This window comes from Sorex araneus, chromosome 8 (assembly GCF_027595985.1).
Source record: "Sorex araneus isolate mSorAra2 chromosome 8, mSorAra2.pri, whole genome shotgun sequence".
NCBI lineage: Eukaryota > Metazoa > Chordata > Mammalia > Eulipotyphla > Soricidae > Sorex > Sorex araneus.
The window spans coordinates 64,963,713-64,987,784 of NC_073309.1; the positions used below are offsets into that span (position 1 = coordinate 64,963,713).

The window sequence follows — 24,072 nt, forward strand, 5'->3', positions numbered from 1 at the left end:
GGTTTGATGAGCCATTACAGTTTTCTAATGCCCATTCAAAATGAATATTAAAATATCTGTATTCAAGACATATACATCACATCCTGGAGATGTGGCAGGGGTCCCTTCTGGATGGGTTATTTTTAAACAGCCCACTGTGGGGATTAGAGGAAGCTTAATTTGAGGCTAAAGATAAAATGTGTAGTAAAAAGAAATCCTGGGAGGACAAACAACACAAGAAATCAAGAAGGCATGAATTGCAGAAGTGACAGGAGAACAGACAGGCACGGACAAATCAAGAAGCAATGAAAAGTAAACTAGATGAGATTTCAGCAGTTAAATGTACAGTATCTTGAATAATTCCTCAGGCTGAAAACATAATGACCGAGAGAAACAAGAACAGATTAGGTGGAAAAAATAATAAAGGTTAGTGTTGGATAAAATGAGTCTGCCAGACCCGTCACCAATAAGCAACAATCTGAAAAGATCAGGATAACCAGGGCTGATGACAGATGAAGAGCCATAGCACAGGTGTTAATAAAGACCTCCAGACGGAATATGATCTCCAAAAATCAGAACCCAATTTTAGAGAAAGAGCAAGCCTCGGAGCACCTGAGAATCTAAGTGGGAGAGCGAAGGACAGGACCCTGGGACCAAAGCCAACGAGGAACCGCCAAAAAGACAGGAGAGGGGCTGGAGCAATAGCACAGCGGGTAGGGCGTTTGCCTTGCACGTGGCCGACCCGGGTTCGATTCCCAGCATTTGATATGGTCCCCTGAGCACCGCCAGGAGTGATTCCTGAGTGCAGAGCCAGGAGTAACCCCTGTGCATCGCCAGGTGTGACCCAAAAAGTGGAAAAAAAAAAAAGACAGGAGAAAGGCCAAGAAGACCTGAGCCAGGGAAGTGAGGGGGACAACGAAACAGGAGCACATGACAACTCAACACTCCAGATAGCCCGTAATCGTCAGCTTCATTTGACATGCAGTGTCTTAATTCCCTAAGGAGTTCATTTATTTTTACGGCAGATATCGCAATCTTTACATAGAATCTTGTTCAGAGAAAGCACCCCCAAAAGTCAATTCTGAGAATAAGCATTTACTGGTCTCAATAAATAACATAAACCAGGTTTTAAAATTGTGACCAAAATGAAAGATATACTTATCTTGAATAGTTACCTGTACAAAAGCAACTCCTGTCATCAAAATTACTAGGGAGAGCCACTGGTACACACCTAACTTTTTACTAAGCATAGACACAGAAAACAATGCTGTTGTGAGAATTTTCAACTGATAGGTGACCTGAAAAAGAAAACAACTAGTATTATTAAAGTTTGCTTATTGGCTTCTTAAAAGGATTACTGAAAATATATTTTAAGTACCTGATAAGTAGCAGCATCTAGATTTGACAATGCCACATACAGTAAATTATTCTGAAGAGTATATATCCCTGATGGAATTGCAAGTTTAAGCGTTTCCATAGGTTTATTAAGAATTTCATCATGTAGTATTCGATTCAGTGCTCTTAGACTACATTCTAGAAAAAACATGAAATGGGCAAAATCAGTAATTAAGTAACTCTAAGTTACATACCCTCTCTCAAGGCCTCAGTTTTCTCATCTGTAAAAAAAAGGAAATTGGGCTAATGTTAAGATACTTTTAGGTCTATAATACACCTTTAATTATGTTAGATATCATAAGCCAGCAATAAAGTAAAGCATTATCTTTATATTACTTCAGTGAGAAAAACAATCAAGAACATGCGAAGCTTGAACATTCATACATGCATATTTACAATACCCAAAATCCAAAAGTATTAATTTGTCAATTGCGTATTTAAAAATTTATTATAGCAACAAAAAACTTGACTTTTTGCATTGTTTAATCATCAAATATCCATTTCACTTAACAATTTTTAAGAGTCTAATGATAAAAAGGCAGGTCAGTTTAGGAGAAGGCTTGGCTACAAACAACAAAAACCAACCCAACACCGGCCGCACCAGGGGGATCTGTCTCATATGCTAAATCTAGCTCCAGAGGTTCAGTGACACCCCTCCCTGTCTGTCTCTGTCTCTCTCTTTCTCTCTCTCTCTCACACACACACACACACACAAACACACATACACACACACAGAGCTATATAAGACTCATGAAGCTTAAATATATGCTTCTCAGCTATTCTTTACACGACATGACTATTGCAACAAGGTCACCAAACGTCTACTGGCCCTCTGGTCCTTGTCTCGGTAGCAAGAGGAGGAAAGGAGAAAACACTCCTTTTCAAGTATTTTCTTTGCTCTCACTGTGCCTGCACTGTGTGGCATAAAAACCTCTTGCTTCGAGAGATCTGGAAAACGGGGGCTGGAGGAATAGTACAGTGAGATGGCACTTGCCTTGCATGCACATTAGACACAAGAGGAAAAGAGATTTTGTTAGGCAAATGACAGTATCATTTGCTTTAGAAAGTTTTAACTTCTAAGCAATTTGAAAACTCCTAAGGGAAGGGTTTATGTTTTTTTGTTCAATTTTTTTATAATTATAGGCATAATGGTTTCCAAGACTGTTAATGGTAGGGTTTGATTCATGACACAGTCCAATGCCACTCTCTCCCGCAGTGTCCACACCCTCCACCACTGTCTCAGTGCTCACCCCCAGCCCCCATCCTAACAGTAAGTTTCCTGCTGAAGAGCAGTTCTCAGTTTCTGTAGTCTTTGGGCATTTGTTATCGCCCTACTTCGTTTCTTTATACCCCACATGAAAGAGATCATTCTGTATCTGTCCCTCTTCTAACTTCACTCAGCATGACACTCTCCAGATCCATATACCTTGCAGCAAATCGCATGACTTCATATTTTCTTGTAGCCAAGCGGTATTCCGAAGTATGTATTATACCACAGTTTCTCTATCCAGTCATCTGTTCTTGGACACTTGTGTCATTTCCGGATATTGGCAAGTGTGAATAGTGCTGCAATGAACATACCAAATCAATAGTCCAAATATATTTTCTGAAGGTAATTTTTGGGCCCTTGTGCTCAGACACAGAATTGCTCAATTCCTTGGTGATTTTTTTTAAGGAGAGTACTGTTTTCCCAAAAGTCTGGGCCAGTCAACATTCCCACTAGCAGTGAGTGAGGACCCTGAAAAGGTTTACATTTTGTACAGAACCCTCACACTTCATCAACAGTAACAATTTAAAGATAATTTTTTCCCCCTCTCAACATAATACTGTTTAAAAGTAATGCCTTATTTGTGTGAGGACCTGAGTTCCACTTCAGGTAGTGGACAGCCCCCAAGTACCACCAGTGTGGCCTCCACAAGTGGAAGACAAAATGAAAGAGATCTTAATGAGAGCTCTCATGAGGGTCAGGAGTATGGCTCAAGTGATGAACACCTGCCTAGAATGTTCTTGAGGCCTTGAGCTCTATCTTCAACCTGGTATACATAGGCCATACTACAAGGCATGGCTCTTATTAAAAAAAAATTTACTCCCAGATATTTATACTCTCTTCACACTAAAATGATACTTTAAAAATTATATAACTAGCCAGGGATGTGGTTTTAGTGGCAGAACACTTGCCTTATATATATATATACATAGGGCCCTGAGTTCTATCCTGGGCATCACAATAAGAAACAAACAAAAAATCTTGGAGCAAGAGAGTTATAGCTCAGTGGGCCACAGGGCATGCTTTGCATGTAGGAGACCCAGGGTTCTTTTTGGTGTTGCTTTTGGGTCACACCTGGAGATGCTCAGGGGTTACCTGGCTCATGTGCTCAGGAATTACTCCTGGTCATGCTCAGGGGACCATATGGGCTGTTGGGAATCTAACCTGGGCTGGCCGAGTGCAAGGCAAATGCCCTCCCTGCTATGCTATCTCTCCAGCTCCAGGAGACCCAGGGTTTATCCCCCAGTCCAGCACAGCCAGGAGCCACCTCCAAACACAAAGCTGGAAATAGCTCTTGAGCACCAATGGGTGTGGCCCAGAGCCCCCAGAAGAAATGAACTTTTTTTTTTTTTTGCTTTTTGGGTCACACCCAGCGATGCTCAGGGGTTACTCCTGGCTTTGCACTCAGGAATTACTCCTGGTGGTGCTTGGGGGACCATATGGGATGCTGGGGATCGAACCCGGGTCGGCCGAGTGCAAGGCAAACGCCTTACCCACAGTGCTACCGCCTCTCTCTCTCAGCAGAATATTCTGTAACAGGCTAGCCCCTTTAAAAGAGGCGCCAGTGGCACAGGGAGTGGCCAGTATGCTGGAGACACAGCTTCCACTCCTGGCACTGCAGTGGGAAAAGACAAGAAAGGAAAGGGAAAAAACTTTCTACTAGTTTTAATTAAACTTGAAATGATGCTGGATTCTTCCTTTCAACAGTAGCACAGGGAGATCTTATGCCACGTTCCAAACAAGTCAGATATGCAAGACTTCTTGTTTTCGCTGCTGCGGGTGGAAAGACGGAGTCTTCTGTGTGTAATCTTCTCTCTAACTGTTAAGTGCAGCTGAGCATCTTTTCACTTACTGGCCATTCAGTGGATCTCTTTTGTGTTTTTTATTTTGATATTTTTTCCCCTTTCAGTTGAGCTGCCGGTCTTTCTCTTATTGAGCTGTAGAAGTTCTTTGTATGACCCAGACTTCACCGATGATATCATATGATGTAAATGTATTTTTTCAATGTGTAGCTTTGTCTTTTCATTAGTCTGATATATAGGCATATTCATTTTAACGTTCAGAAGGTCCCTGAATGATGTCATTTCACTCACCATCTCATGACATCATCAATGAGAAAAGAAGTTCCTGACAAGGACTGTGACCGTGTGGGGTCTGTAGTGTCCCACGTCTGTAGCCTTCCTCCCCGTTCCCAAAGATGTGCACACTGGTGTGTCGACTGGTGTGTTTCACTGTCCTGACACCAAGTAAGGCGGATGTGTGGAGGTGCACCCTGTTTAGGTCTGCCCTAGGTGTCTGGGACAGACTTTAGTGACCTATAGTCCTGAACTGAAAAATAAGGGAGTGGGGGTGGGGGCTGGAAAAATGAGTGACTATTACAATTAATAATGATATTTTCATATTAGAAGTGTTTGAGATCTATATCCATTTACAAATAAATTTCATATTAGAAGTCTTTGGGACCTTTTTTACAAGTTAAGTGATTTTCTTTTGGCAGGGGGTGGGGGTGGGGTGGGGACCACACCTGGTGGTGATCACAGGTTATTCCTGGCTCTACACTCAGGAATCACTCCTGGCTGTGTTCAGGAGACCACATGCAATGCTAGGGCTCGAATCCAGGTCGACCACGTGCAGGGCCAACACTCTACACTCTGGCTCCAACAGTAATGATTTTGTGACCAGAAATATGACCTAGGAACTTGGATCTTACTTATATCCAGTAGCCTATAATAAAACCGGTTTGTTACAGATCATTTTGCTTAAAGTTGCAGTTCTGGAAAATGTCTCAACAGTATTAAAAAAAGAATTTACTGAACAAAAAGGATCTATATTTGCTTTGATTTATTTGTATTTTAGAAACTTGTTTCCAAACCCTCATAGCATAAAATGTACTTTTAAGCATCAAATTTTAATTTGCCTATAATTTAATTTTTGTGCATAGTCTTATCTACTTGTGTTTTTGCTCACTATTAGTTACATTACACTCTCTGATGTCTAAGACACCGCTGGATCTATAATGCCACATGAGTGTCTGCTTCCATCACCCAGACTTTAACAACAAAAACACTGCTTTCTGACCCTGGTGAGATAAACAGTGTGGAAGGCATGTGCCTTTGAAAGTACCTGTTCAGGTTTGATCCCCATCACCACAGATGATCCTGAGCCATGCCAGGAGTGGACTCTAGCACCTTTCAAATTACTTCTCTGCCCCAGTGAAGTCTCTATGTAAGCAGACAGCCCTGCGCAGCGGGGAGGAGTGCTGTTTCTCTGCAGTTTTGACATGCAATGTGAAGTGCATTTCCTCAATCACTAATGACACTAAGCATGTTTTCATGTGCTTACTGGCTTCTCTATTGCTTTAATAACAACAGAGTAGGGTAGGATGACAGTATTTTTCCAGAAAGGAAGGCCAGACATCATAGTCAACATTTAGAGAATATGTTGAGAAGGGAGATTAACAACAGCAACAAAATTAAAAGATGGGAGGAGAGGTGGGGAGACAACTGTGAAAATGTGACTGGAAAGTCAGGAAGGAGTGTTTGTTTGTCTGTTTGTTTTGCCCAGGTCTGGCACTGCTCAGGCTTACTTCTGGCTTTGTGCTCATGATCTATTATTAAAATGCCTACACTACTACCTATAAAACTATCTTTAAAAATATGAAATATTTAATGTTCTTATACAAGGGCACCAAAAAATGTATGACATGTATAGTTACTAATATATAATATAAAAATAATATCAAACAAATTAGGATAACTTAAAAGCCAATGAAAGAAGCCCTAGATACCTACTACTGTCTTTGTAGACCAGTAAGATGCAGGCTGTTATCTTCAGGAGCTCAGCAATGACCACCGCTGTGGAAGACAGATACCGAGGTCCCTCCTCTTTTAAAGTTCTAGAATAACGCATTGTCAGAACCAGACTGGTTGTCTGAAATACCAGAATTCCCAAGGAAAGGTATTTTAGGTTGGCAGACATTGTTTTATCTTCATTTGCCTGAAAAACAAAACAAATGGGGTAAATACAGTTAGGAAATACAGAAGCTAACATTTAAAAACAAGGAAGGGACTTCTGATTCCCCACAAGACGGACAGAGTGCAATCCACTCTTATTGTCCTAGGTTTAACTACTGACTTTAGACCCAAACTGAAAAGTTATGACAAGAAAGTTTCAAAAGGTGAAGGAATTAAGACAAAATGGCTATAAATGTCAGCCTTCAGTGATGTCTTAGCAATAAATTCCCTGAAGATTTTTTTCTTTCTTTTGCTTTTTGGGTCACACCCGGCGATGTACTCCTGGCTCTACACTCAAGAATTACTCCTGGCGGTGCTCGGGGGACCATATGGGATGCTGGGAATCGAACCCGGGTTGTCCCCGTGCAAGGCAAATGCCCTCCCCGCTGTGCTATCGCTCCAGCCCCTCCCTGGAGATTTTCCCCCTCATCTACATCTCACTTTGGGTGACACTGTAGTTTAAAACCTGAAGGCACAAAAAGTTGCAGCTCAGTAGCAACAACAAAAAAAAGTGAACCTCCTCCCACCCCGCCACACACCCAAACCTCCCAAGATAATACATGGGAATACATGTCGGACCGGAAATGCTCCCTGGGCTCAGGGTGATCTGTGGGGTGCAGCACTGCTGACCACAGACGCCATGAACACAGGCGAGGGAGCTGCAGCCACAGACTCTGGGGCCTGAACCCTGTGCTCCCTGCAGAGCCCGGCAGGGACAAGGGAAGCGGGGATGGCTGCCCAGCCTTGCAGACGCAAAACACACAGCAGCTACTGAGTTCTCTCTGCATCCCTAAGCACTTACCTCAAAAGTAAACAGCTATTTTTCAATGAACTTCTACCACTATCGCTCATACCAATTATTCTATAGGAACAGATATGTGTAAAAAATGTGTATATGCATACACATACACGTATTTGATTTGGGGGCCACACTGGACCATGGTCAGGAGTTAGTTCTAGCTGTGCACTCAAGAATGACTTCAGGCAGTTCTTGAGGGACCAATGGGATGCTGGGGATCAAACCTGGGTCAGCTGCGTGTAAAGCAAATGCCCTAACCACTCACTGTAGCTCTGTTCCCCCACAGAAATATAGATAACAGACTTGTGATAAAAGTTAAAACTAATAATTGGCAAGAGAAAACAGTAACCACAATGAAATAGAAGTCTTTCATTTCATCGACTTCTTAGATAAGCAACAACAACAACAAAACCCCACAAAAAGCAGGAAGAGATTAAACATCGTGAAAATTAAAAGCGTTTTCTAAAAGTGATAGAAACATGGGGCCAGAGCAATACTCAGCGGTCAGGGCCCTTCCTTGTACCAGCCAACCCAGGCTCAACCCCCAGCATCCCATACGGTCCCCTGAGCACAGAGCCGGGAGGAAACCCTGAGCACCACCAAATATACTATCAAATAAAAGGGAAACCACAGCCTAGAAAGAATTATTCTTAGTATACTATCTGACAATGCTTACAACATGATTAGTAGAAGAAATCACAATTTCAAATGGGTGAAAGATTTCAGTAGCTATTTCACCAAAAAGATAAATGAATGGCTGATAAGCAATATTACAATTATTAGAGACATGTAAACTAAAGCCACAATGAGATAGCACATGTACCAATTTAAACATTCAAAACTGTGGCTACTGAGTAGTAAGAGAAATTTGGAAGAAAACAAATTCCCAATATTGCTAGTAGGAACATAAAAGTCGTACAACTGCTTTGAAAAACAAAGTCAAGGGGCTGGAGCTATAGCACAGCGGGTAGGGTGTTCGCCTTGCACGTGGCCGACACGGGTTTGATTCCCAGCATCCTATATGGTCCCCTGAGCACCGCCAGGAGTGATTCCTGAGTGTAGAGCCAGGAGTCGGGCCTGAGAATCGTTGGGTGTGACCCAAAACCCACCCCCCAAAAAAAAGAGAGAGAGAAAAAAAAAAGAAAAACAAAGTCAAAAACAACTCCATAATATTTTTTTCAGATTACCTCAGAATTTTATTCCGTGTTATGCCCAAAAGGTTTGAAAATATGTGTCCATAAAAATACTTGCAAATTAAGAGGTGGGTTGAAAGTAGACTATAGATTGAACACGATAGCCACCCAGTATCTCCATTGCAAACCATAACACCCGAAAGAAGAGAGAGAACAATAAGGAATTCCCTGTGCATAGGTGGGGGGAGCCTGGAGCCATCGGTGGAAGAGAATGGGCACTGGTGGAGGGATGGGTACTGAGTATTGTATAACTGTAACACAGGCATGAAACTCTGTAACTGCACCCTCACGGTGACTCATTAATAAAAAAATAAATAAAATAAAGTACTTGCAAATTATTATTCATAAGAGCTTTATCACTAAAAGCCAGAAAGTGAAGAAAACGGAAATGCTCACTAACAGATGAATTATTAAACACACGATGACATGAAAAATGAAGCACTGCTCAATAATAAAAAGAACTGTAATACTGGTATGCAATAAATATTGACTTCAGGGCACAGTGAGCAAATGAGAGCATACAAAATCGTGCGTCCTATGTAATCCAACTATATGAGCTTCTAGAAAGGGCAGCTGACCTGCATAATGGAGGGCATTCTTCACTTGGAGGCGGGCTGGTGGCAGGTGCTGGACTGTAGAGGTGCAGCAAGGATTTTTGGAGGTGATGGAGATTATCTTCCACTTTGTGAAAATGTCTGGCAATTGTATGAACTTATTGTACCTCACTGTACACTGCAATGTCTATACAGCTCCCCTTTCACTAGAGATGGAGGGTGCGCTAGAGCTGTCCTCCTCAGCAGGCTCTCTTCAGAGCATCTGCTGCCTGACTCCTTTAGGTTACAGTCATACGGTACCAACATGGTAAATATCAGTAATGCATAACATTGATAGTGCTCACTGTTCTTCAACTTCTTTTTTTTTTTGTTTTGGCTTTTTTGAGTCACACCCAGCGATGCTCAGGGGTTACTCCTGGCTCTGCACTCAGGAATCACTCCTGGCTGTGCTTGGGAGACCATAAGGGATGCCAGGGACAACCCAGGTCGGCCACATGCAAGGAAAACGCCTTACCCGCTGTGCTATCACTCCAGCCCTTCAACTTCTTTTAAACTAAATTTTATTAATATAAACTTTGTAGTCTATTTCTCAGAGCTCTCACAACTAATCCCAAATTTACAGCTCTAGATATATGACCCTTTCCTTTCCTTACAATAATTATTACAGTAATAATTATTATAGTAATTATTACAATAGTATATGATATATGTAAACAGGTTCAGTAATCAGAGTCTACACCAGTCTAATAAGCATCATGCACAGAGGGCCTATTTCCTAAGGCATAAAGCACTGCTTACTGAATTTAACAGTTCCTATCTACAACTGAATATGGCCCTATAGTACGAACAATACACCTCTAATGTAAATATAAGGATAAAATAAATATTTAAGAATAAGAAAATTAATAATGAAAAATGTGACAAGATTATTTCATAGGCTGTGCTGGGAGTGGGGGAGGGAGAGAGAGGGAGATGGAGAGGGAGAGGGAGAGAAGAGAGAAGAGAAGAGAAGAGAAGAGAAGAGAAGAGAAGAGAAGAGAAGAGAAGAGAAGAGAAGAGAAGAGAAGAGAAGAGGGAGAGGAAAGGGAGAGGAGAGGGAGGGAGAGGGAGAGGAGAGAAGAGAGAGAAAATCAGTATATTTTGTCACATATAAAATGAAGATCAAATTTAGAAGAATATTGACACCAACCATCTACATTATCACTATAAATATGCATTAGCAAAAGAGCTAATTAAAATAAAATCAAAACATTTTAGTGCTGGGAGATGCTTCGGAACACACGCTAACACATGTTCTAACTCTTCATTTTAAAGTGAGGAGTCAACAGAAGCCTTGAGTGACTTTGTTCAAGGTGAACTAACTAGTAATTAGAATTAAGTTGTAATTAACTAGTAAATGTTAAAATATTAGATAGCAGAGGGCTGGGGAGATAGTGCAGCAGGCAGGGCGCTTGCCTTGCACTCAGTCAACCTAGGTTCCACCCCCAAACCCCACATGGTCCCCTGAGCAACAAAAGGAGTGACAGCTGAGGAGTAAACCCTGAGCACTGCTGGGTATGACCCCCAAAAAACAGACAAAATTAGATAATATAATCAAATATCATAACTCTTTCCCTCAATGTTACCATAGATTTCCAGAGAAAATCACTGTCTTTATCTCTGTACAGAAGGAATGCAATTTTCCAGCAGTCAACATTTGGCACATATGCTGATTCTCCTGGAAAGTGTCAAACAATGCTTTCAGACCTATTCAAGGAAGTCTTTTGTTTATTATATGCAGCTAAGACCATAATGCACCTGTTATAACAGCACTGCTCTAGTTTCCCTTCTAATGTGAAACTCAAAAATCAAACCCTAGTCCATGATGCACTATTTTCACTATTTTCCTTTTCCATTTCCAAGTACATGCGTTTTAATATAAAGATTCTCTCAGATAATACAGTTTTTAAGGATTAATGCAGTTTTTTAATACTGTTCATCCCATACGATGTTATTTTTAAAATCTGTGATAGTAGAAAACTATAAAATAAAATAAACATGGAGTCAGCCTCCAACTCTGACACTGGCCTTTATCCTAAACGGCTATAACTTCTTAGGTGATATAAGTACCTTTTGTTCTAAAGATGCGACTTTGGAGAGGCTCCTGTCTGAGGGCTGGTTAGCAAATGTTTTAAAAGCCACAATCAGAGAAGTTTAGATTTTGGCGAGCAAGGAGGAGTGCTGAAATCGGAATGGCTGAGCCTGCCTGCACCGTCTCCCTGAAAATGCCGGTGATGCGGGGTTCCGAGTCTCCAGGCTGCTGGATGTCATCAACCTCAGTGGGAGGAGGCACCCTAGCTGCAAGGGAACAGAAACTCCCAGACCTCTTCCTATGTTTTTCTTCATCTGTGTTCAACTAAATGATTATATCCTTCAATAAAGTATAAACATATTTCACTGAATTCTCTGGGCCATTCTAGCAACTAACCAAACCAGAGGAGGTATCACAGAAAAGAGCCTTTTTTCAAAGGGGAAAACCCCCACACATCTGGTGATCAGAAGAACCTGGAGATAACAGGAGTCGAGAATAGAGCAGGCTTCCTCATGCAAAGCAGAAACAGAAAACATATACCAACAAATGAGAAAATTCACAATGATTTTGAGGGCAACATAAAAATAAAAACAATGCTAAGATTATACAGTTTGGTTTTAAGAGTATAAAAGTACAGCTACTTTCACATAATATCTATTAATATGAAGCCAATCCATAAATATCAAATTAGTCAAAATGAATATTGTGTTCTACTTACACTAATTATCTGATTAAATTAGTTTCTAATATTTCCCACTATAACTAGAGACCAAATAAACATGGTTGAGATTTAAGTTCGGCATTGGATTTCTTTTCTTCTTACAACCCAATTCCTCCATATCTTAAAAAAATCATTTCAGCTCATAAGAGTCCTCATTTTCCGGCTTAATCTTTGTTTCATAAATATTTCTAGGAAACGCATAAGCTGATACTCAACAAGAAACAGTGCTGAGTTATTTTAAAAAATACAGCCTAATTTGATTTACTGTCAAAAATCATTTGAGCCAGTAAACAAATTATTGCAATGTTCTTTTAAGGACCTGGTGACTAGGCTCCTGAACCCTTGGGTGTTCAAAGCTCATATTTATACACAGCAGTCACAAAAGTCAGAATGCTTAAATATCCAACTTTCACCTCTAACAGAAAAGGTACTAAAATTATACTCTACCTGATACTAGAATAAATGACATTATTTTATTCTGATGGTTTTGCTATAATGTTCTGTTTTTGGTTTTTTTTTCTTTTGCAGTATTGGGATTGAATCAGCCAAAAATTTATATAAATTATTATTATTATTATTATTTTTGCTTTTTTGGGTCACACCCGGCAATGCACAGGGGTTACTCCTGGCTCATGCACTCAGGAATCACCCCTGATGGTGTTTGGGGGACCATATGGGATGCTGGGAATCGAACCCGGGTCTGCCGTGTGCAAGGCAAACACCCTACCCGCTGTGCTATTGCTCCAGCCCCTTACATAAATATTTTTTAAGTTTACTAAGTAAGAAATTCTACAAGTCGATTTTCCTTCTGCAGTAAAAATAAATGGTTTGGGGGCTGGAGTTACAGTACAGCAGATAGGGCATTTACCTTGCATGGGGCCGACCTGAGTTTGATCCCAGGCACCCCATATGGTGCCTGCCAGGAGTGAGCTCTGAGCACAGAGCCAGGAGTTAGGCCCTGAGAACTGCCAGATGTGGCCCAGAAACCAAAATAAATAAAGAATAAAAAAAGGTTACATTTGTTGTTATTTTTAACTGTTTTTAAATTATGTTACATTTTCTACACATGAGGCTTGAAATATACTCCCTAAATAATCCTAATAGCTTAATAACATTATGGAAAACACAGAAAAAGTTATCAAGTACTATATGAACATAAGTTTACTTTATATTTTAATCAGAAACATATATTGCTTTATATAATAGAAACAGAAATCTTTCATGTTTTCCCCAGTTAAAGAGAAAAAAATACATACAGAAATGCTGATCACTGTTGCAATTTTTTGTTCTTTATCTTCCATGATGCCAAGAGTTTAAAACTTCAACCAATATCTTTGAATGCTAAATAATGACAAAAGTCATTACAACTGGTGTTTACTTCTGACACTGGTTGAGTCTTCTATTTCTTCTTTTCAAACTACCTAAACAACAATATGCTGTATTTTAAATCCTCAGTCCTTTGGAAAATCCAAATTTCTTGCTTTGACACAAGCGAAAGAAATTGAGTTAAAAGTAATTAACACTAAGTTCTCTTAAGTATTTAAGGGAAGCTGATTCCTCCTCAGGTAACAAACATTTAACTACTGGCCTCCCTGTATCCAGTGGTTCTATTACCAGCTAAGTGAAACAATGTTGCATTGTTTCTCCCTTCCTTTCTTCCTCAAGGTGTCAAGTGTCTATTTACTTAAGACAATATCTCTAGTCCCTGTTACAGTACTGTAAATTTTTAACTTGTTCTTTCACAAGCTGCAAATTTTCCAATCCTATTTTCAGGTACTATCAATAATGTTCAAATACCTTTTGAACTATACAAATATAAAGCCAATTGTCCTTCTAATCTTTTGATTAAAGTTCTTCAGTGTGCCGTCCTCAACGTAGTCAGTGATCTGGGAAACACAATGAGAATAAAACTCAAAGACTTCAATAAGGACTTAAAAATCCTTTGAATGTGTGCTTCCCTGTAAAAATGTAATATTCTCACTCCCATTCCCCCACTTCGATGTTCTGATCAACCATGACCTGCGGTGGTCATTTCCCATCACCTACAACAACTAAAGGCAGAAGTGAAAGGTATTTCACAAAGAACAGGGAATATCAAAGTCAGGTAGGCGGCCGGAGCAATGGTACAGTGAGCAGGGCATTGGCCTTGCACATGGCCAACCTGCGTTTGATTACCATCATCCCATATGGTCCCCCCCGAGCACTGCCAGGAGTAATTCCTGAGTACAGAGCCAGGAGAAACCTGAATATTCCTGGGGAAGAAGGAAGAAAGGAGTAAGAGAGAAAGAGAGGAGGAGGAGGAAGAGCAGGAGAAGTTTGGGCACCACCTGGGCTCTAGCACTGATACAGGTCTGAGACAAAGGAGACTGGGGTAGGAGTCGAACACCATGGTTGAGCACTGTGATAAGCACTGGAACACGAACAATGTTCAACTGTCCCCAGAGCTGAAGCTCCAGCATGGAGGATACACTACTCCAGGAATGTAATACAGGACAGTATGAAAGCATATAAACCCTCCATTCTACCTGGCAATAAACCCTCTACTCCATCCAGCATCTAGACGGCTTCGGTCACAGGAGGCCAGACACAAAGGGCAGAAGACTCAGAAGGCAGCATTGAATCAAGACCTTTATTCCCAAGAGTCTCAGGGCTAAGCGCAGTGGAACATAAACAGATGCTGGCAGAGTCCAATGGCATAACGTGTCTTATCTACAGCAACGTTTTCTCTCCAGGCCTGCTCCAGACTCAGCTGGACACAGAGTCACACAAGGGCACAGCTTTCCATAAACTGTCCACCAGCCCCACTGGATGGTCTGACTGGCTGGGGGGCATGGCTGCTGAGGGGCTTCTGAGTCATCTCCCAACATGCTCTTCTTTAACCTGCACTTCTCCTGCCTCCCCCCTCAACCAAGGGGAGTGTTATTCCTGTGATAAGAGCCTCAGTCCATGACAGGGAAACATTCCGTTGCTCTGTGGAACCCTCACTGACACATGACACCAAGTGTGGTTTCAGGGTAACAGAACCATAACAGTAAAAACTTGGCATCAGTTTTCTGATTTGATTATAATTATAAAAAATTAATACATTGATGAGTAGTGGTTCATTTACCACTAATTAATCATTCCAAGGCTAAAAAAAAAGACTAAAATTATCATGTGCAAGAACAAATAAATCAAGAGTAATTGAGAAGCTGTTTCCATAAACATTTTATTGGAAACAGATACACAGTAGTATTAACTGGTGGCTTTAGTCACATAGAAAACTTTTTTTTTTTCTTTTTGGGTCACACCTGGCAATGCACAGGGGTTACTCCTGGCTCATGCACTCAAGAATTACTCCTGGCGGTGCTCGGGGGACCATATGGGCTGCTGGGAATCGCACCTGGGTCAGCTGCGTGCTAGGCAAATGCCCTACCCACTGTGCCATCACTCCAGCCCCTAGAAAAAAGAGAAAAATAAATAAACTTGAGGCCTAAATAAACTTGAGGCTCGGAATCACAGTTCAGAAAGCTTCTGTGAATCCCCTTTTTAAAAATTTCCTTTCTGGGGCTGGAGAGATACTACAGCAGTTAGGGTGCTTGCCTTGCGAGAGGCTGACCTGGGTTTAATCCCTGGTACCACATAGCTGAGCCTGCCAGGAGTGATCCCGAGTATAGAACCAGGAGTAAGCACTGAGCACAGGGGGAGTGCAAAAAACAAAAACAGAACCCCCCAAACAAAACAAAAAACACACTTCCCATTTCTTTGTTTGTGTTTGGGCCACAGCTGGCATTGCTCTGAAGTTACTATTGGCTCTCCAGTTAGGAACCATTCCTGGTAATGCTCAGGGGACCATATGGGATGCTGGGGACTGAACCTGGATCTGATCTGCCTCGTGCAAGGCAAGTGCCCTACATGTAGTTCTATCCCTCCGGCCCCGTACTGGAGGTGAACAAGGCAAGGCTGTACCACTGAGCTCTATCACTGGCCCTAAAATACCCCCTTTCTCCTTTAGTCGCAAAATCAACATTTCTGAAAACAAAATCCAAAGTCTGATCCTGTTGAAGGCTGAAATAAAAAGAAAATTGAGTGTAGCAGGATCCTATATTTTATATATTCCCCCCATCTTTATATCCTTGAAGCCGGGTCGACAGCACAGCGGGTAGGGCGTTTGCCTTGAACGCAGCCAACCCGGGTTCGATTCCTCCGTTCCTCTCAGAGAGCCCGGCAAGCTCCCCGTGGCATATTCAATATGCCAAAAATAGTAACAACAAGTTTCACAATGGAGACATTACTGGTGCCTGCTCGAGCAAATCGATGAGCAATGGGATGACAGTGATAGTGACAGTGATCTTTATATCCTTAGTACACAACCAGATGTAAAACACGCTTGAGGATGATGATAGGCTAAATCAGGGCTCCCAAATCCCTAGAATTTGCAAATGTTACCTTGGAAAAGGGGATTTTGTAGATGAAACTAAATTATGAACATGTTTTGATAAGAAGATTATTCGGGATTAACTCAATGAGCCCTATATGGCAACATTAAAGTCCTTATAAGGAGACGAAAAACAATGTGAAGATGGAGAAAAAATGACTTTGAAGATGCTAGCCTTGGAGAACGGAATATTATATCCAAAGAAGGAAACTGGTGGGGAAAGATTCTCTCCTAGAGGCGCGAGAGAAAGTTGGCCCCTCTGACACTTTGGCATCAGTCTGTTGACACTGATTTTAGGTTCCTGACCAGAAGACTGTCAGAGAATACATCTCTGCTTTCAGTTACCAAATCTGTGCTCACCTGTCACTACCGGTTCTCGTCCTGTACTCTGACTTCTCAGGCTGAAGATACGTCACTGTCTGGATCAGCAAAATATGGATGGTGAAGCCCCAAGGCTGCTGCCCCCTGTCCCGCAGGGGCTGGGGGCATTTCTACTCTGCTCTGCTTTCCAGAGGAGCCCACAAGGAAGAAGCCGAGGAAGGACTCAGCAGCTAAGCCCAGACCCGGAAAAGGAAAGGTTCTTGCTGCCAACAGTGGCTACAAGAACAGCAGGACCTGTGTGGGTCAACCTGGCAAACACGCCTGAAGCTGAGCCTCAAAAGTGCAGGGCCCTGGCAAAGCCCTTCAGTCAGCAAAGAGAAAACCTCGATCCAGCGCCACTCTTGGAACCATCCTGACCACCCTCACCGAGGACATGGATGCAAGAGGGGAATTCTGACACTGCTCACTTCTGGCTGGGTACTTCTGACTGGGTGGTACTTTTTTTTTTTTTGCTTTTTGGGTCACACCCAGCCATGCTCAGGGGTTACTCCTGGCTTTGCACTCAGGAATTACTCCTGGCGGTGCTTGGGGGACCATATGGGATGCCGGGGATCGAACCCGGGTCGGCCGAGTGCAAGGCAAACGCCCTACCCGCTGTGCTATTGCTCCAGCCCCTGTACTCAGAAGTTATTTTAATAAGTGCCAAACCCACTAACAAAATAAGGATACCAAATAAATATTATTCCAACAATTTTCCATCATGAAAAATACAAAGGCCATCCACTATGTTCACTAAACTAAATGACTAATAATATTTCTATACGGAAGGTAAGAACCTGATCAATGTTATGAAATAAATTCTATAACTTTTAGAAAATGTTCTCTTCTACTTTATTTTTATTTTGCTTTTTGCAGTACCAGGGACCAAACCTTGGGCCTCACACCTGCCAGACATGAGCTCTAACAATGAGCTTCACCCCCAGCCCTTCTCTGCTACTTAAAGGCCTTAAAAGGCTAAAGAAAGTCTAGCGTGTTACTATTCCTAATAGTATCTTGGCTCAGATTTTGCCTCTGGCTCTGTGCTACCAGTGGTGCACAGGATCTGATGCACTGCTAGGATTAAACCCTAGCTGACTGCATGCAAGGCAAGTGCCTTTTCTACTGTACTCCTTTAAACATGATTTACTGACCAGTTTTGGATATATTACATGTGTCAAAGCACAACATCTGAATCCGATCTATGGACACACGGTCAGACATAATTATTCTGTAAGCTAGTGTTGCTCCCTGGCTTAATAACAAGGCTCTGATATTTTCTGGTGGGTCTACAAATGCTCAAGTACTAATGTATACAAAGAAAATCAAGAACAATATTTAATTCAGCCCAAGGATCATCTTGAATCACTTCATTACATTATTGACAAGTGAAAAAAAATTAGAATATATTTATCAATAAAAGTAGTTCAACTTTTTTTTTGAAACTTAACAGAACATCTGGAATGAGTTGGTACTTAGGGATTTGTAATGTGACAAAAATTAATTTATTTTTAAAAAATTGAATCACAGGGAGACACACAGTTACAGAGTTGTTCATGATTGAGTTTCAGTCATATAATGTTCCAACAACCCTCCGGTCACCAGTGTACATTTCCCACCACCATCTCCTGTATCCCTTCTGCCCACCCCCTCAACTGCCACTTTTATACGCTCTCTGTCTCTGTCTCTGTCTCTGTCTCTCTCTCTCCCTCTCTCGCCCCCACCCCCACCCCACCTTTGGGTCCTTAAGATTTGCAATACATATGCTGAAAGGTTATCAGATATATCCCCTTACCTACTTTCAGTTCTCAGTTCCTGTCCAAAACGATTACTCCTAACTATTGCTGTCATACTGCTTCCCTCCCTTCTCTGTCCTAACTGCCCTTTGCTCCCAACACACTCTTGTGGCAAGCTTCTAACCATTGACCAGCCAGGAATTTTTAAACTTTCTACAATCCTTGATGTCAACTGTGCTTAGGTAATTAATGGAAGACTGCACCTTCCCCTGGGGACAAAATTTTAGGATTAGAATTTAAAAGCCCTGGGCAGTTTTTTTCAAATCAACACCCTTTAAAACAGGAAATTACAGCCACTCTGAAACCTGCTGTCTCATAAATTATATATACTCTGGGCTTATTAACTTTACAGACAATGAGAATTCACTTTAATTACATTTGCTCAATATTTGCTGTTCAAGTTCCAGGTCACACTACTAAAGGCGACAATCTTCCACAAGATCTAGTCTTCTTTTAAGCAGGTATCTTAACAACACACAGATCTGACCACATTCCTTTCCTATTTGTAAAGTGCAAGAGATTACCCACAAAAAAGATAAAAAACTCCTTAACATAGAACAGTCCTTCATATTTTCTGCAATAAACTATTAATTGTCTTAAATTTTTGTTCTTTGTGCATTCTTTAATAAAATATGCCTCTTTTAAAAAAAGTACCCTTTGGGGCTGGAGAGATAGCACAGCGGGTAGGGTGTTTGCCTTGCACGCGGCCGACCCGGGTTCAAATCCCAGCATCCCATATGGTCCCCTGAGCACGGCCAGGGGTAATTCCTGAGTGCAGAGCCAGGAGTAACCCCTGTGCATCGCCAGGTGTGACCCAAAAAAAGCAAAAAAATAAAATAAAATAAAATAAAATAAAAAAGTACCCTTTGAGGCTAGAGAGAGAAAGGGCAGGGCATTTGCCTTGCACATGGCCAATCTAGGTTCAATTTCTGGCACCCCAGATGGTGCCCCAAGTCCGGCCTGAAGTAATCCTTCAGCGAAAAGTTGGGAATAAGCCCAGAGCACCACCAGATGTGGTCCCAAACAAAAAACAAAAACAAACAAAAAAAACCCAAGCAAACTTACATAAAGAAAGCCAAATTGGGGGTGCTGGAGAGATAGCACAGCGGGTAGGGTGTTTGCCTTGCACGTGGCCGACCTGGGTTCAATTCCCAGCATCCTATATGGTCCCCTTGAGCACGACCAGGAGTAATTCCTGAGTGCAAAGCCAGGAATGACCCCTGTGCTTTGCTGGGTGTGACCATGGGAAAAAAAAAGCAGCCAAATTTTAAAAGGCTGATTCAAAGAGAAAAAAGGCTCCACTTACTTTACAGCTGAAAAAACTAATGTTCTGTGACATTGAGTATATAACTTGACATGGATGTCAGAGTTCAGGTATGAAACAAGATTCCTCTTAAAGTTATTAATTTTGCAGGAAAGTCTTCTGCATGGTGTTTGGAGTAAAGCATAAGTTAAGAACATCTTAATTATTAAGGATAAGTTACACAGTAAACATGATTAAATCTCTAAATAGCCTGAGTTCATTTTCTGTCTCCACCTTTTGATAACAAGGATAAATTACTTAATCTCTCTGTTCCTCCTCTTCCTTGTTCTATAAAATGCAAACAATTCCTCAATGCAAATGCAAACAGTTCCTCATAGTCTTGTGGTATTTCAGGTAGTATTACTAATATGGATAACATAAAAGAAGTCTGGGCAGGCGATCTGGATAGATTAGCTCCTAACATTTAAACTTATAAAGTAAAAATACATTAACATACGATCTTAATGCAAAATACTCAAATTTACATAGCAAGACATCCAAAGACCATTCATTAAAAATAAGAAGAGCATTATACTTCATAAAAGAAGACAAGCTGAATGGATAAGAGTAACTTGTGGTTTTGAGGGCTGAAATCTAACAAACTCATACACATAAATGACATTAGTAACGGCTGGTTTGATAAATCTGAAACATTTTCAGTTATGGATAATTTTCTTAAAGTTTTTGCAACTTCACCTACAAAAATATTCCAAAGCGGATTGAAACCAAACAGAAAGTTTCCACTAAAATTTTAGTTCCGACTAATATTTTCAAGCGTGGAAAAGAGGTTCAAAAGTTACACTTCAGTTACTGAAGAATAACAGGCTAGACTTTAACTGACATAATTTCAGCTGATTTTATTTATTATTTACCTAGTCATTCCCAAGCATACTGGGGCGCATAAAATGAAAGATAACTGAAGAAGCCTAAAGATTGAATGCAGTAAATTACTTGGGTATCTGACCTTTAGTGTTCTCATCTATAAAGTGGGATGAAGAGAAACATATATTCTCCAAAAATACCACGACAACGTATTGCTTTTTTGGAGTTACAGGCTCTTGAAAAACAGCAAATGCAAAGAGTGGATTTATCTGGATATCCTAGTCACCCGCTGGTAAACCCCCTAACATGCTCGATTAATGTCAGTACTTCCTCCCCAAAAGAATTTCATCAAGTGAGGCTGAGCACACCCTGTCAGTAGACCAGACATTAGTCAGCACCAGAACCAGAGAAACGTGGTCACTAGTACCTGGGGGGCACAGCGGGTGGAGTAAGCGCGAAGGAACAAAAACTAAGGAGCAGAACCACAACCTGGAGGAAAGTGTCAGAAGCGATTCCCAAGTCACCCTGCTGAGAAACCACCAGCTTTCCACCGGTGACGGCGGGCTACGTGCACCACGCAGAGAGCGACTGCAAACTGCGCTCCGACCCACGCGGAACGTGGAACGTGGATCCTGCTCCCCTTTCTGGAGTCGAAACTCACAGGCGGCTTTCCAGGCGCAGAGCGGGGACGGGGCCGCCCCAGCATCACCGCCTTTCCCCGACCCCTCGGAAAACCATCTCCGCCAGCTCCCGGAGAGGAGCCAGGGGCGCGGGGCAGACAGGGGGTCGGGTCGGGTCTCCCGAGAGACTGGAAGGCCTGGAACTTCTCTCCCCGCCCCTCCGTGCGCCCGGGGGCCAGGACACCCCCGTCCTGGGCCGGCCTTACCCCCGGGTCCCCCCCGTCCTGGGCCGGCCTTACCCCCGGGTCCCCCCGTCCTGGGCCGGCCTTACCCCCGGGTCCCCCGTCCTGGGCCGGCCTTACCCCCGGGTCCCCCCGTCCTGGGCCGGCCTTACCCCCGGGTCCCCCCGTCCTGGGCAGCTTCACCCCCGGGTCCCCCCGTCCTGGGCCGGCCTTACCCCCGGGTCCCCCCGTCCTGGGCCGGCCTTACCCCCGGGTCCCCCCGTCCTGGGCAGCTTCACCCCCGGGTCCCCCCTGTCCTGGGCCGGCCTTACCCCCGGGTCCCCCCGTCCTGGGCCGGCCTTACCCCCGGGTCCCCCCGTCCTGGGCAGCTTCACCCCCGGGTCCCCCCGTCCTGGGCCGGCCTTACCCCCGGGTCCCCCCGTCCTGGGCCGGCCTTACCCCCGGGTCCCCCCGTCCTGGGCAGCTTCACCCCCGGGTCCCCCCGTCCTGGGCCGGCCTTACCCCCGGGTCCCCCCGTCCTGGGCCGGCCTTACCCCCGGGTCCCCCCGTCCTGGGCCGGCCTTACCCCCGGGTCCCCCCGTCCTGGGCCGGCCTTACCCCCGGGTCCCCCCGTCCTGGGCCGGCCTTACCCCGGGTCCCCCCGTCCTGGGCCGGCCTTACCCCGGGTCCCCCCGTCCTGGGCCGGCCTTACCCCCGGGTCCCCCCGTCCTGGGCAGCTTCACCCCCGGGTCCCCCCGTCCTGGGCCGGCCTTACCCCCGGGTCCCCCCGTCCTGGGCCGGCCTTACCCCCGGGTCCCCCCGTCCTGGGCCGCCCTTACCCCCGGGTCCCCCCGTCCTGGGCCGGCCTTACCCCCGGGTCCCCCCGTCCTGGGCCGCCCTTACCCCGGGTCCCCCCGTCCTGGGCCGGCCTTACCCCCGGGTCCCCCCGTCCTGGGCAGCTTCACCCCCGGGTCCCCCCGTCCCGGGCAGCCTTACCCCGGGTCCCCCCGTCCCGGGCAGCCTTATCCCGGGTCCCCCCGTCCCGGACAGCCTTACCCCCGGGTCCCCCTGTCCCGGACAGCCTTACCCCGGGTCCCCCCGTCCCGGGCAGCCTTACCCCGGGTCCCCCTGTCCCGGGCAGCCTTATCCCGGGTCCCCCCGTCCCGGGCAGCCTTACCCCGGGTCCCCCTGTCCCGGGCAGCCTTATCCCGGGGCCACTTGTCCCGTCGCGGGGCCGCTGAGCGCGGGGGCCGGAGGGCGGGTCGCGAGGGACCGCGGCGCCCGGGCCACGCCCCTCCCCGGGTTCCCCCTTCTCCCACCCCGCGCCCCCCGCGCCCCCGCTCACCTCGCGCGCCGCCCGCCGGCCCCGGCCCCGCCGCGCGACCGGAGCCCCGAGGTCCGGCCGAGCCCGCCGCCCGCGGTCCATGCGCTTCCGGGCGCCCGCGGTCCCGTCGCCCAAACGCTCCGACTGGCGCCCGCGCCCGGCGCCCGCCGTTCCCGCTCGGCGAGGCGCGACCCCCGACTCGCGGCCCTCTGGAGGCGTCCCGAGGGCCCGGCGGACGGAGGGGCTGGGCCGCGGCGCTGCGGTCGGTGCCCGGTGCCCGGTGCCAAAGGGCAGAGTCTGCGAGGGGCAAAGTACCCGGAAGCATCAGACCCGCTCTCCGGTGCCGAGTGTCCACGCTGAGCACCGAGGGGCCGAGCCGGGCGCCACGAGTGACCGCGCGTCCCTCCCGGGGGGCCGGCCGGGCCCAGGGGCGCCGCCGAGGGGCCCGGCACCGCGTGCGGGGTACGGAAGGGGACCCGCCGGCGGCCCGGAGACCTGGCTGCCAAAGGGTTAATGACCCAAAGGGGTCGGCACCTTTTGCCTTTTGGGGTCACCCCCGGCGATGCTGCGGGGCCACTCCGAGCTCTGCGCTCGGGAATCACCCCCCGGCGCCGCTCAGGGGACCCCAGGGGACGGGGCAGCCCTACCTGCTGTGCCATCTCTCCAGCCCTCTTGCCTCTTCACGACTTTGCAAAAGCTGACCTGGAAGCCACCCGGCCACGCAGTCCATCCCGGGGAAGGACAGGTGGCCCGGGTCCAGGAAATGCAGATTTTCATGTTCCCACTTCCTCATCACGGCCTCTTTGCATTGCCAGTGATGAAAGACGCTGGAGACGACACAGCCACGGGAGGGAGGGAAGGGGAAGAACAGGGGGACACCAGGGCCAGGAGGAGGATAGAGCTGAGTTACTGCAGGGGGAGGCGGCCCAGGCTAAGTCCTGACTCAACAGGAGCCCCCAGCGCGGGGCCAAGGGTAGTCCCTGAGCACTAAAATGGGGTGACTCCAAAACAAAATTAGTTCGTTAAATGTGCTTGATATGAGAATATAAAAATATTCTCATATGTTTACATGAATTTGTATATACATATATATAATCACTGTCACTATCACTGTCATCCTGTTGCTCATCGATTTACTCCAGCAAGCGCCAGTAACATCTCCATTTGTCCCAGCCCTGAGATTTTAGCAACCTCTCCTTACTCATCTTTCCCAACGATTG

At 45.0% G+C, this 24,072-nt stretch overlaps 1 protein-coding gene across 3 annotated transcripts in view; it reads right to left on the bottom strand.

Moving 5' to 3' along the window:
- Nucleotides 1-23,678, bottom strand: part of SLC35A3 (solute carrier family 35 member A3) — a 35,488-nt gene extending 11,810 nt beyond the window's left edge. Inside the window, exons 1-4 of one of the 3 annotated variants that reach the window (XM_055145583.1) lie at nucleotides 23,500-23,678; nucleotides 6,433-6,637; nucleotides 1,358-1,512; nucleotides 1,155-1,277 (exon numbers count right to left, since the gene is read on the bottom strand). In XM_055145583.1, coding sequence (XP_055001558.1) covers nucleotides 1,155-1,277; nucleotides 1,358-1,512; nucleotides 6,433-6,637; nucleotides 23,500-23,511 — 495 coding nt within the window. In that variant the 5' untranslated portion in view covers nucleotides 23,512-23,678. Of the gene's footprint in view, nucleotides 1-1,154; nucleotides 1,278-1,357; nucleotides 1,513-6,432; nucleotides 6,638-22,645; nucleotides 22,668-22,873; nucleotides 22,984-23,499 lie in introns of those variants that run through there. The other 2 variants (XM_055145582.1, XM_055145584.1) reach the window with 2 other exon arrangements.
- Between the last annotated feature and the right edge of the window lie 394 nt (nucleotides 23,679-24,072).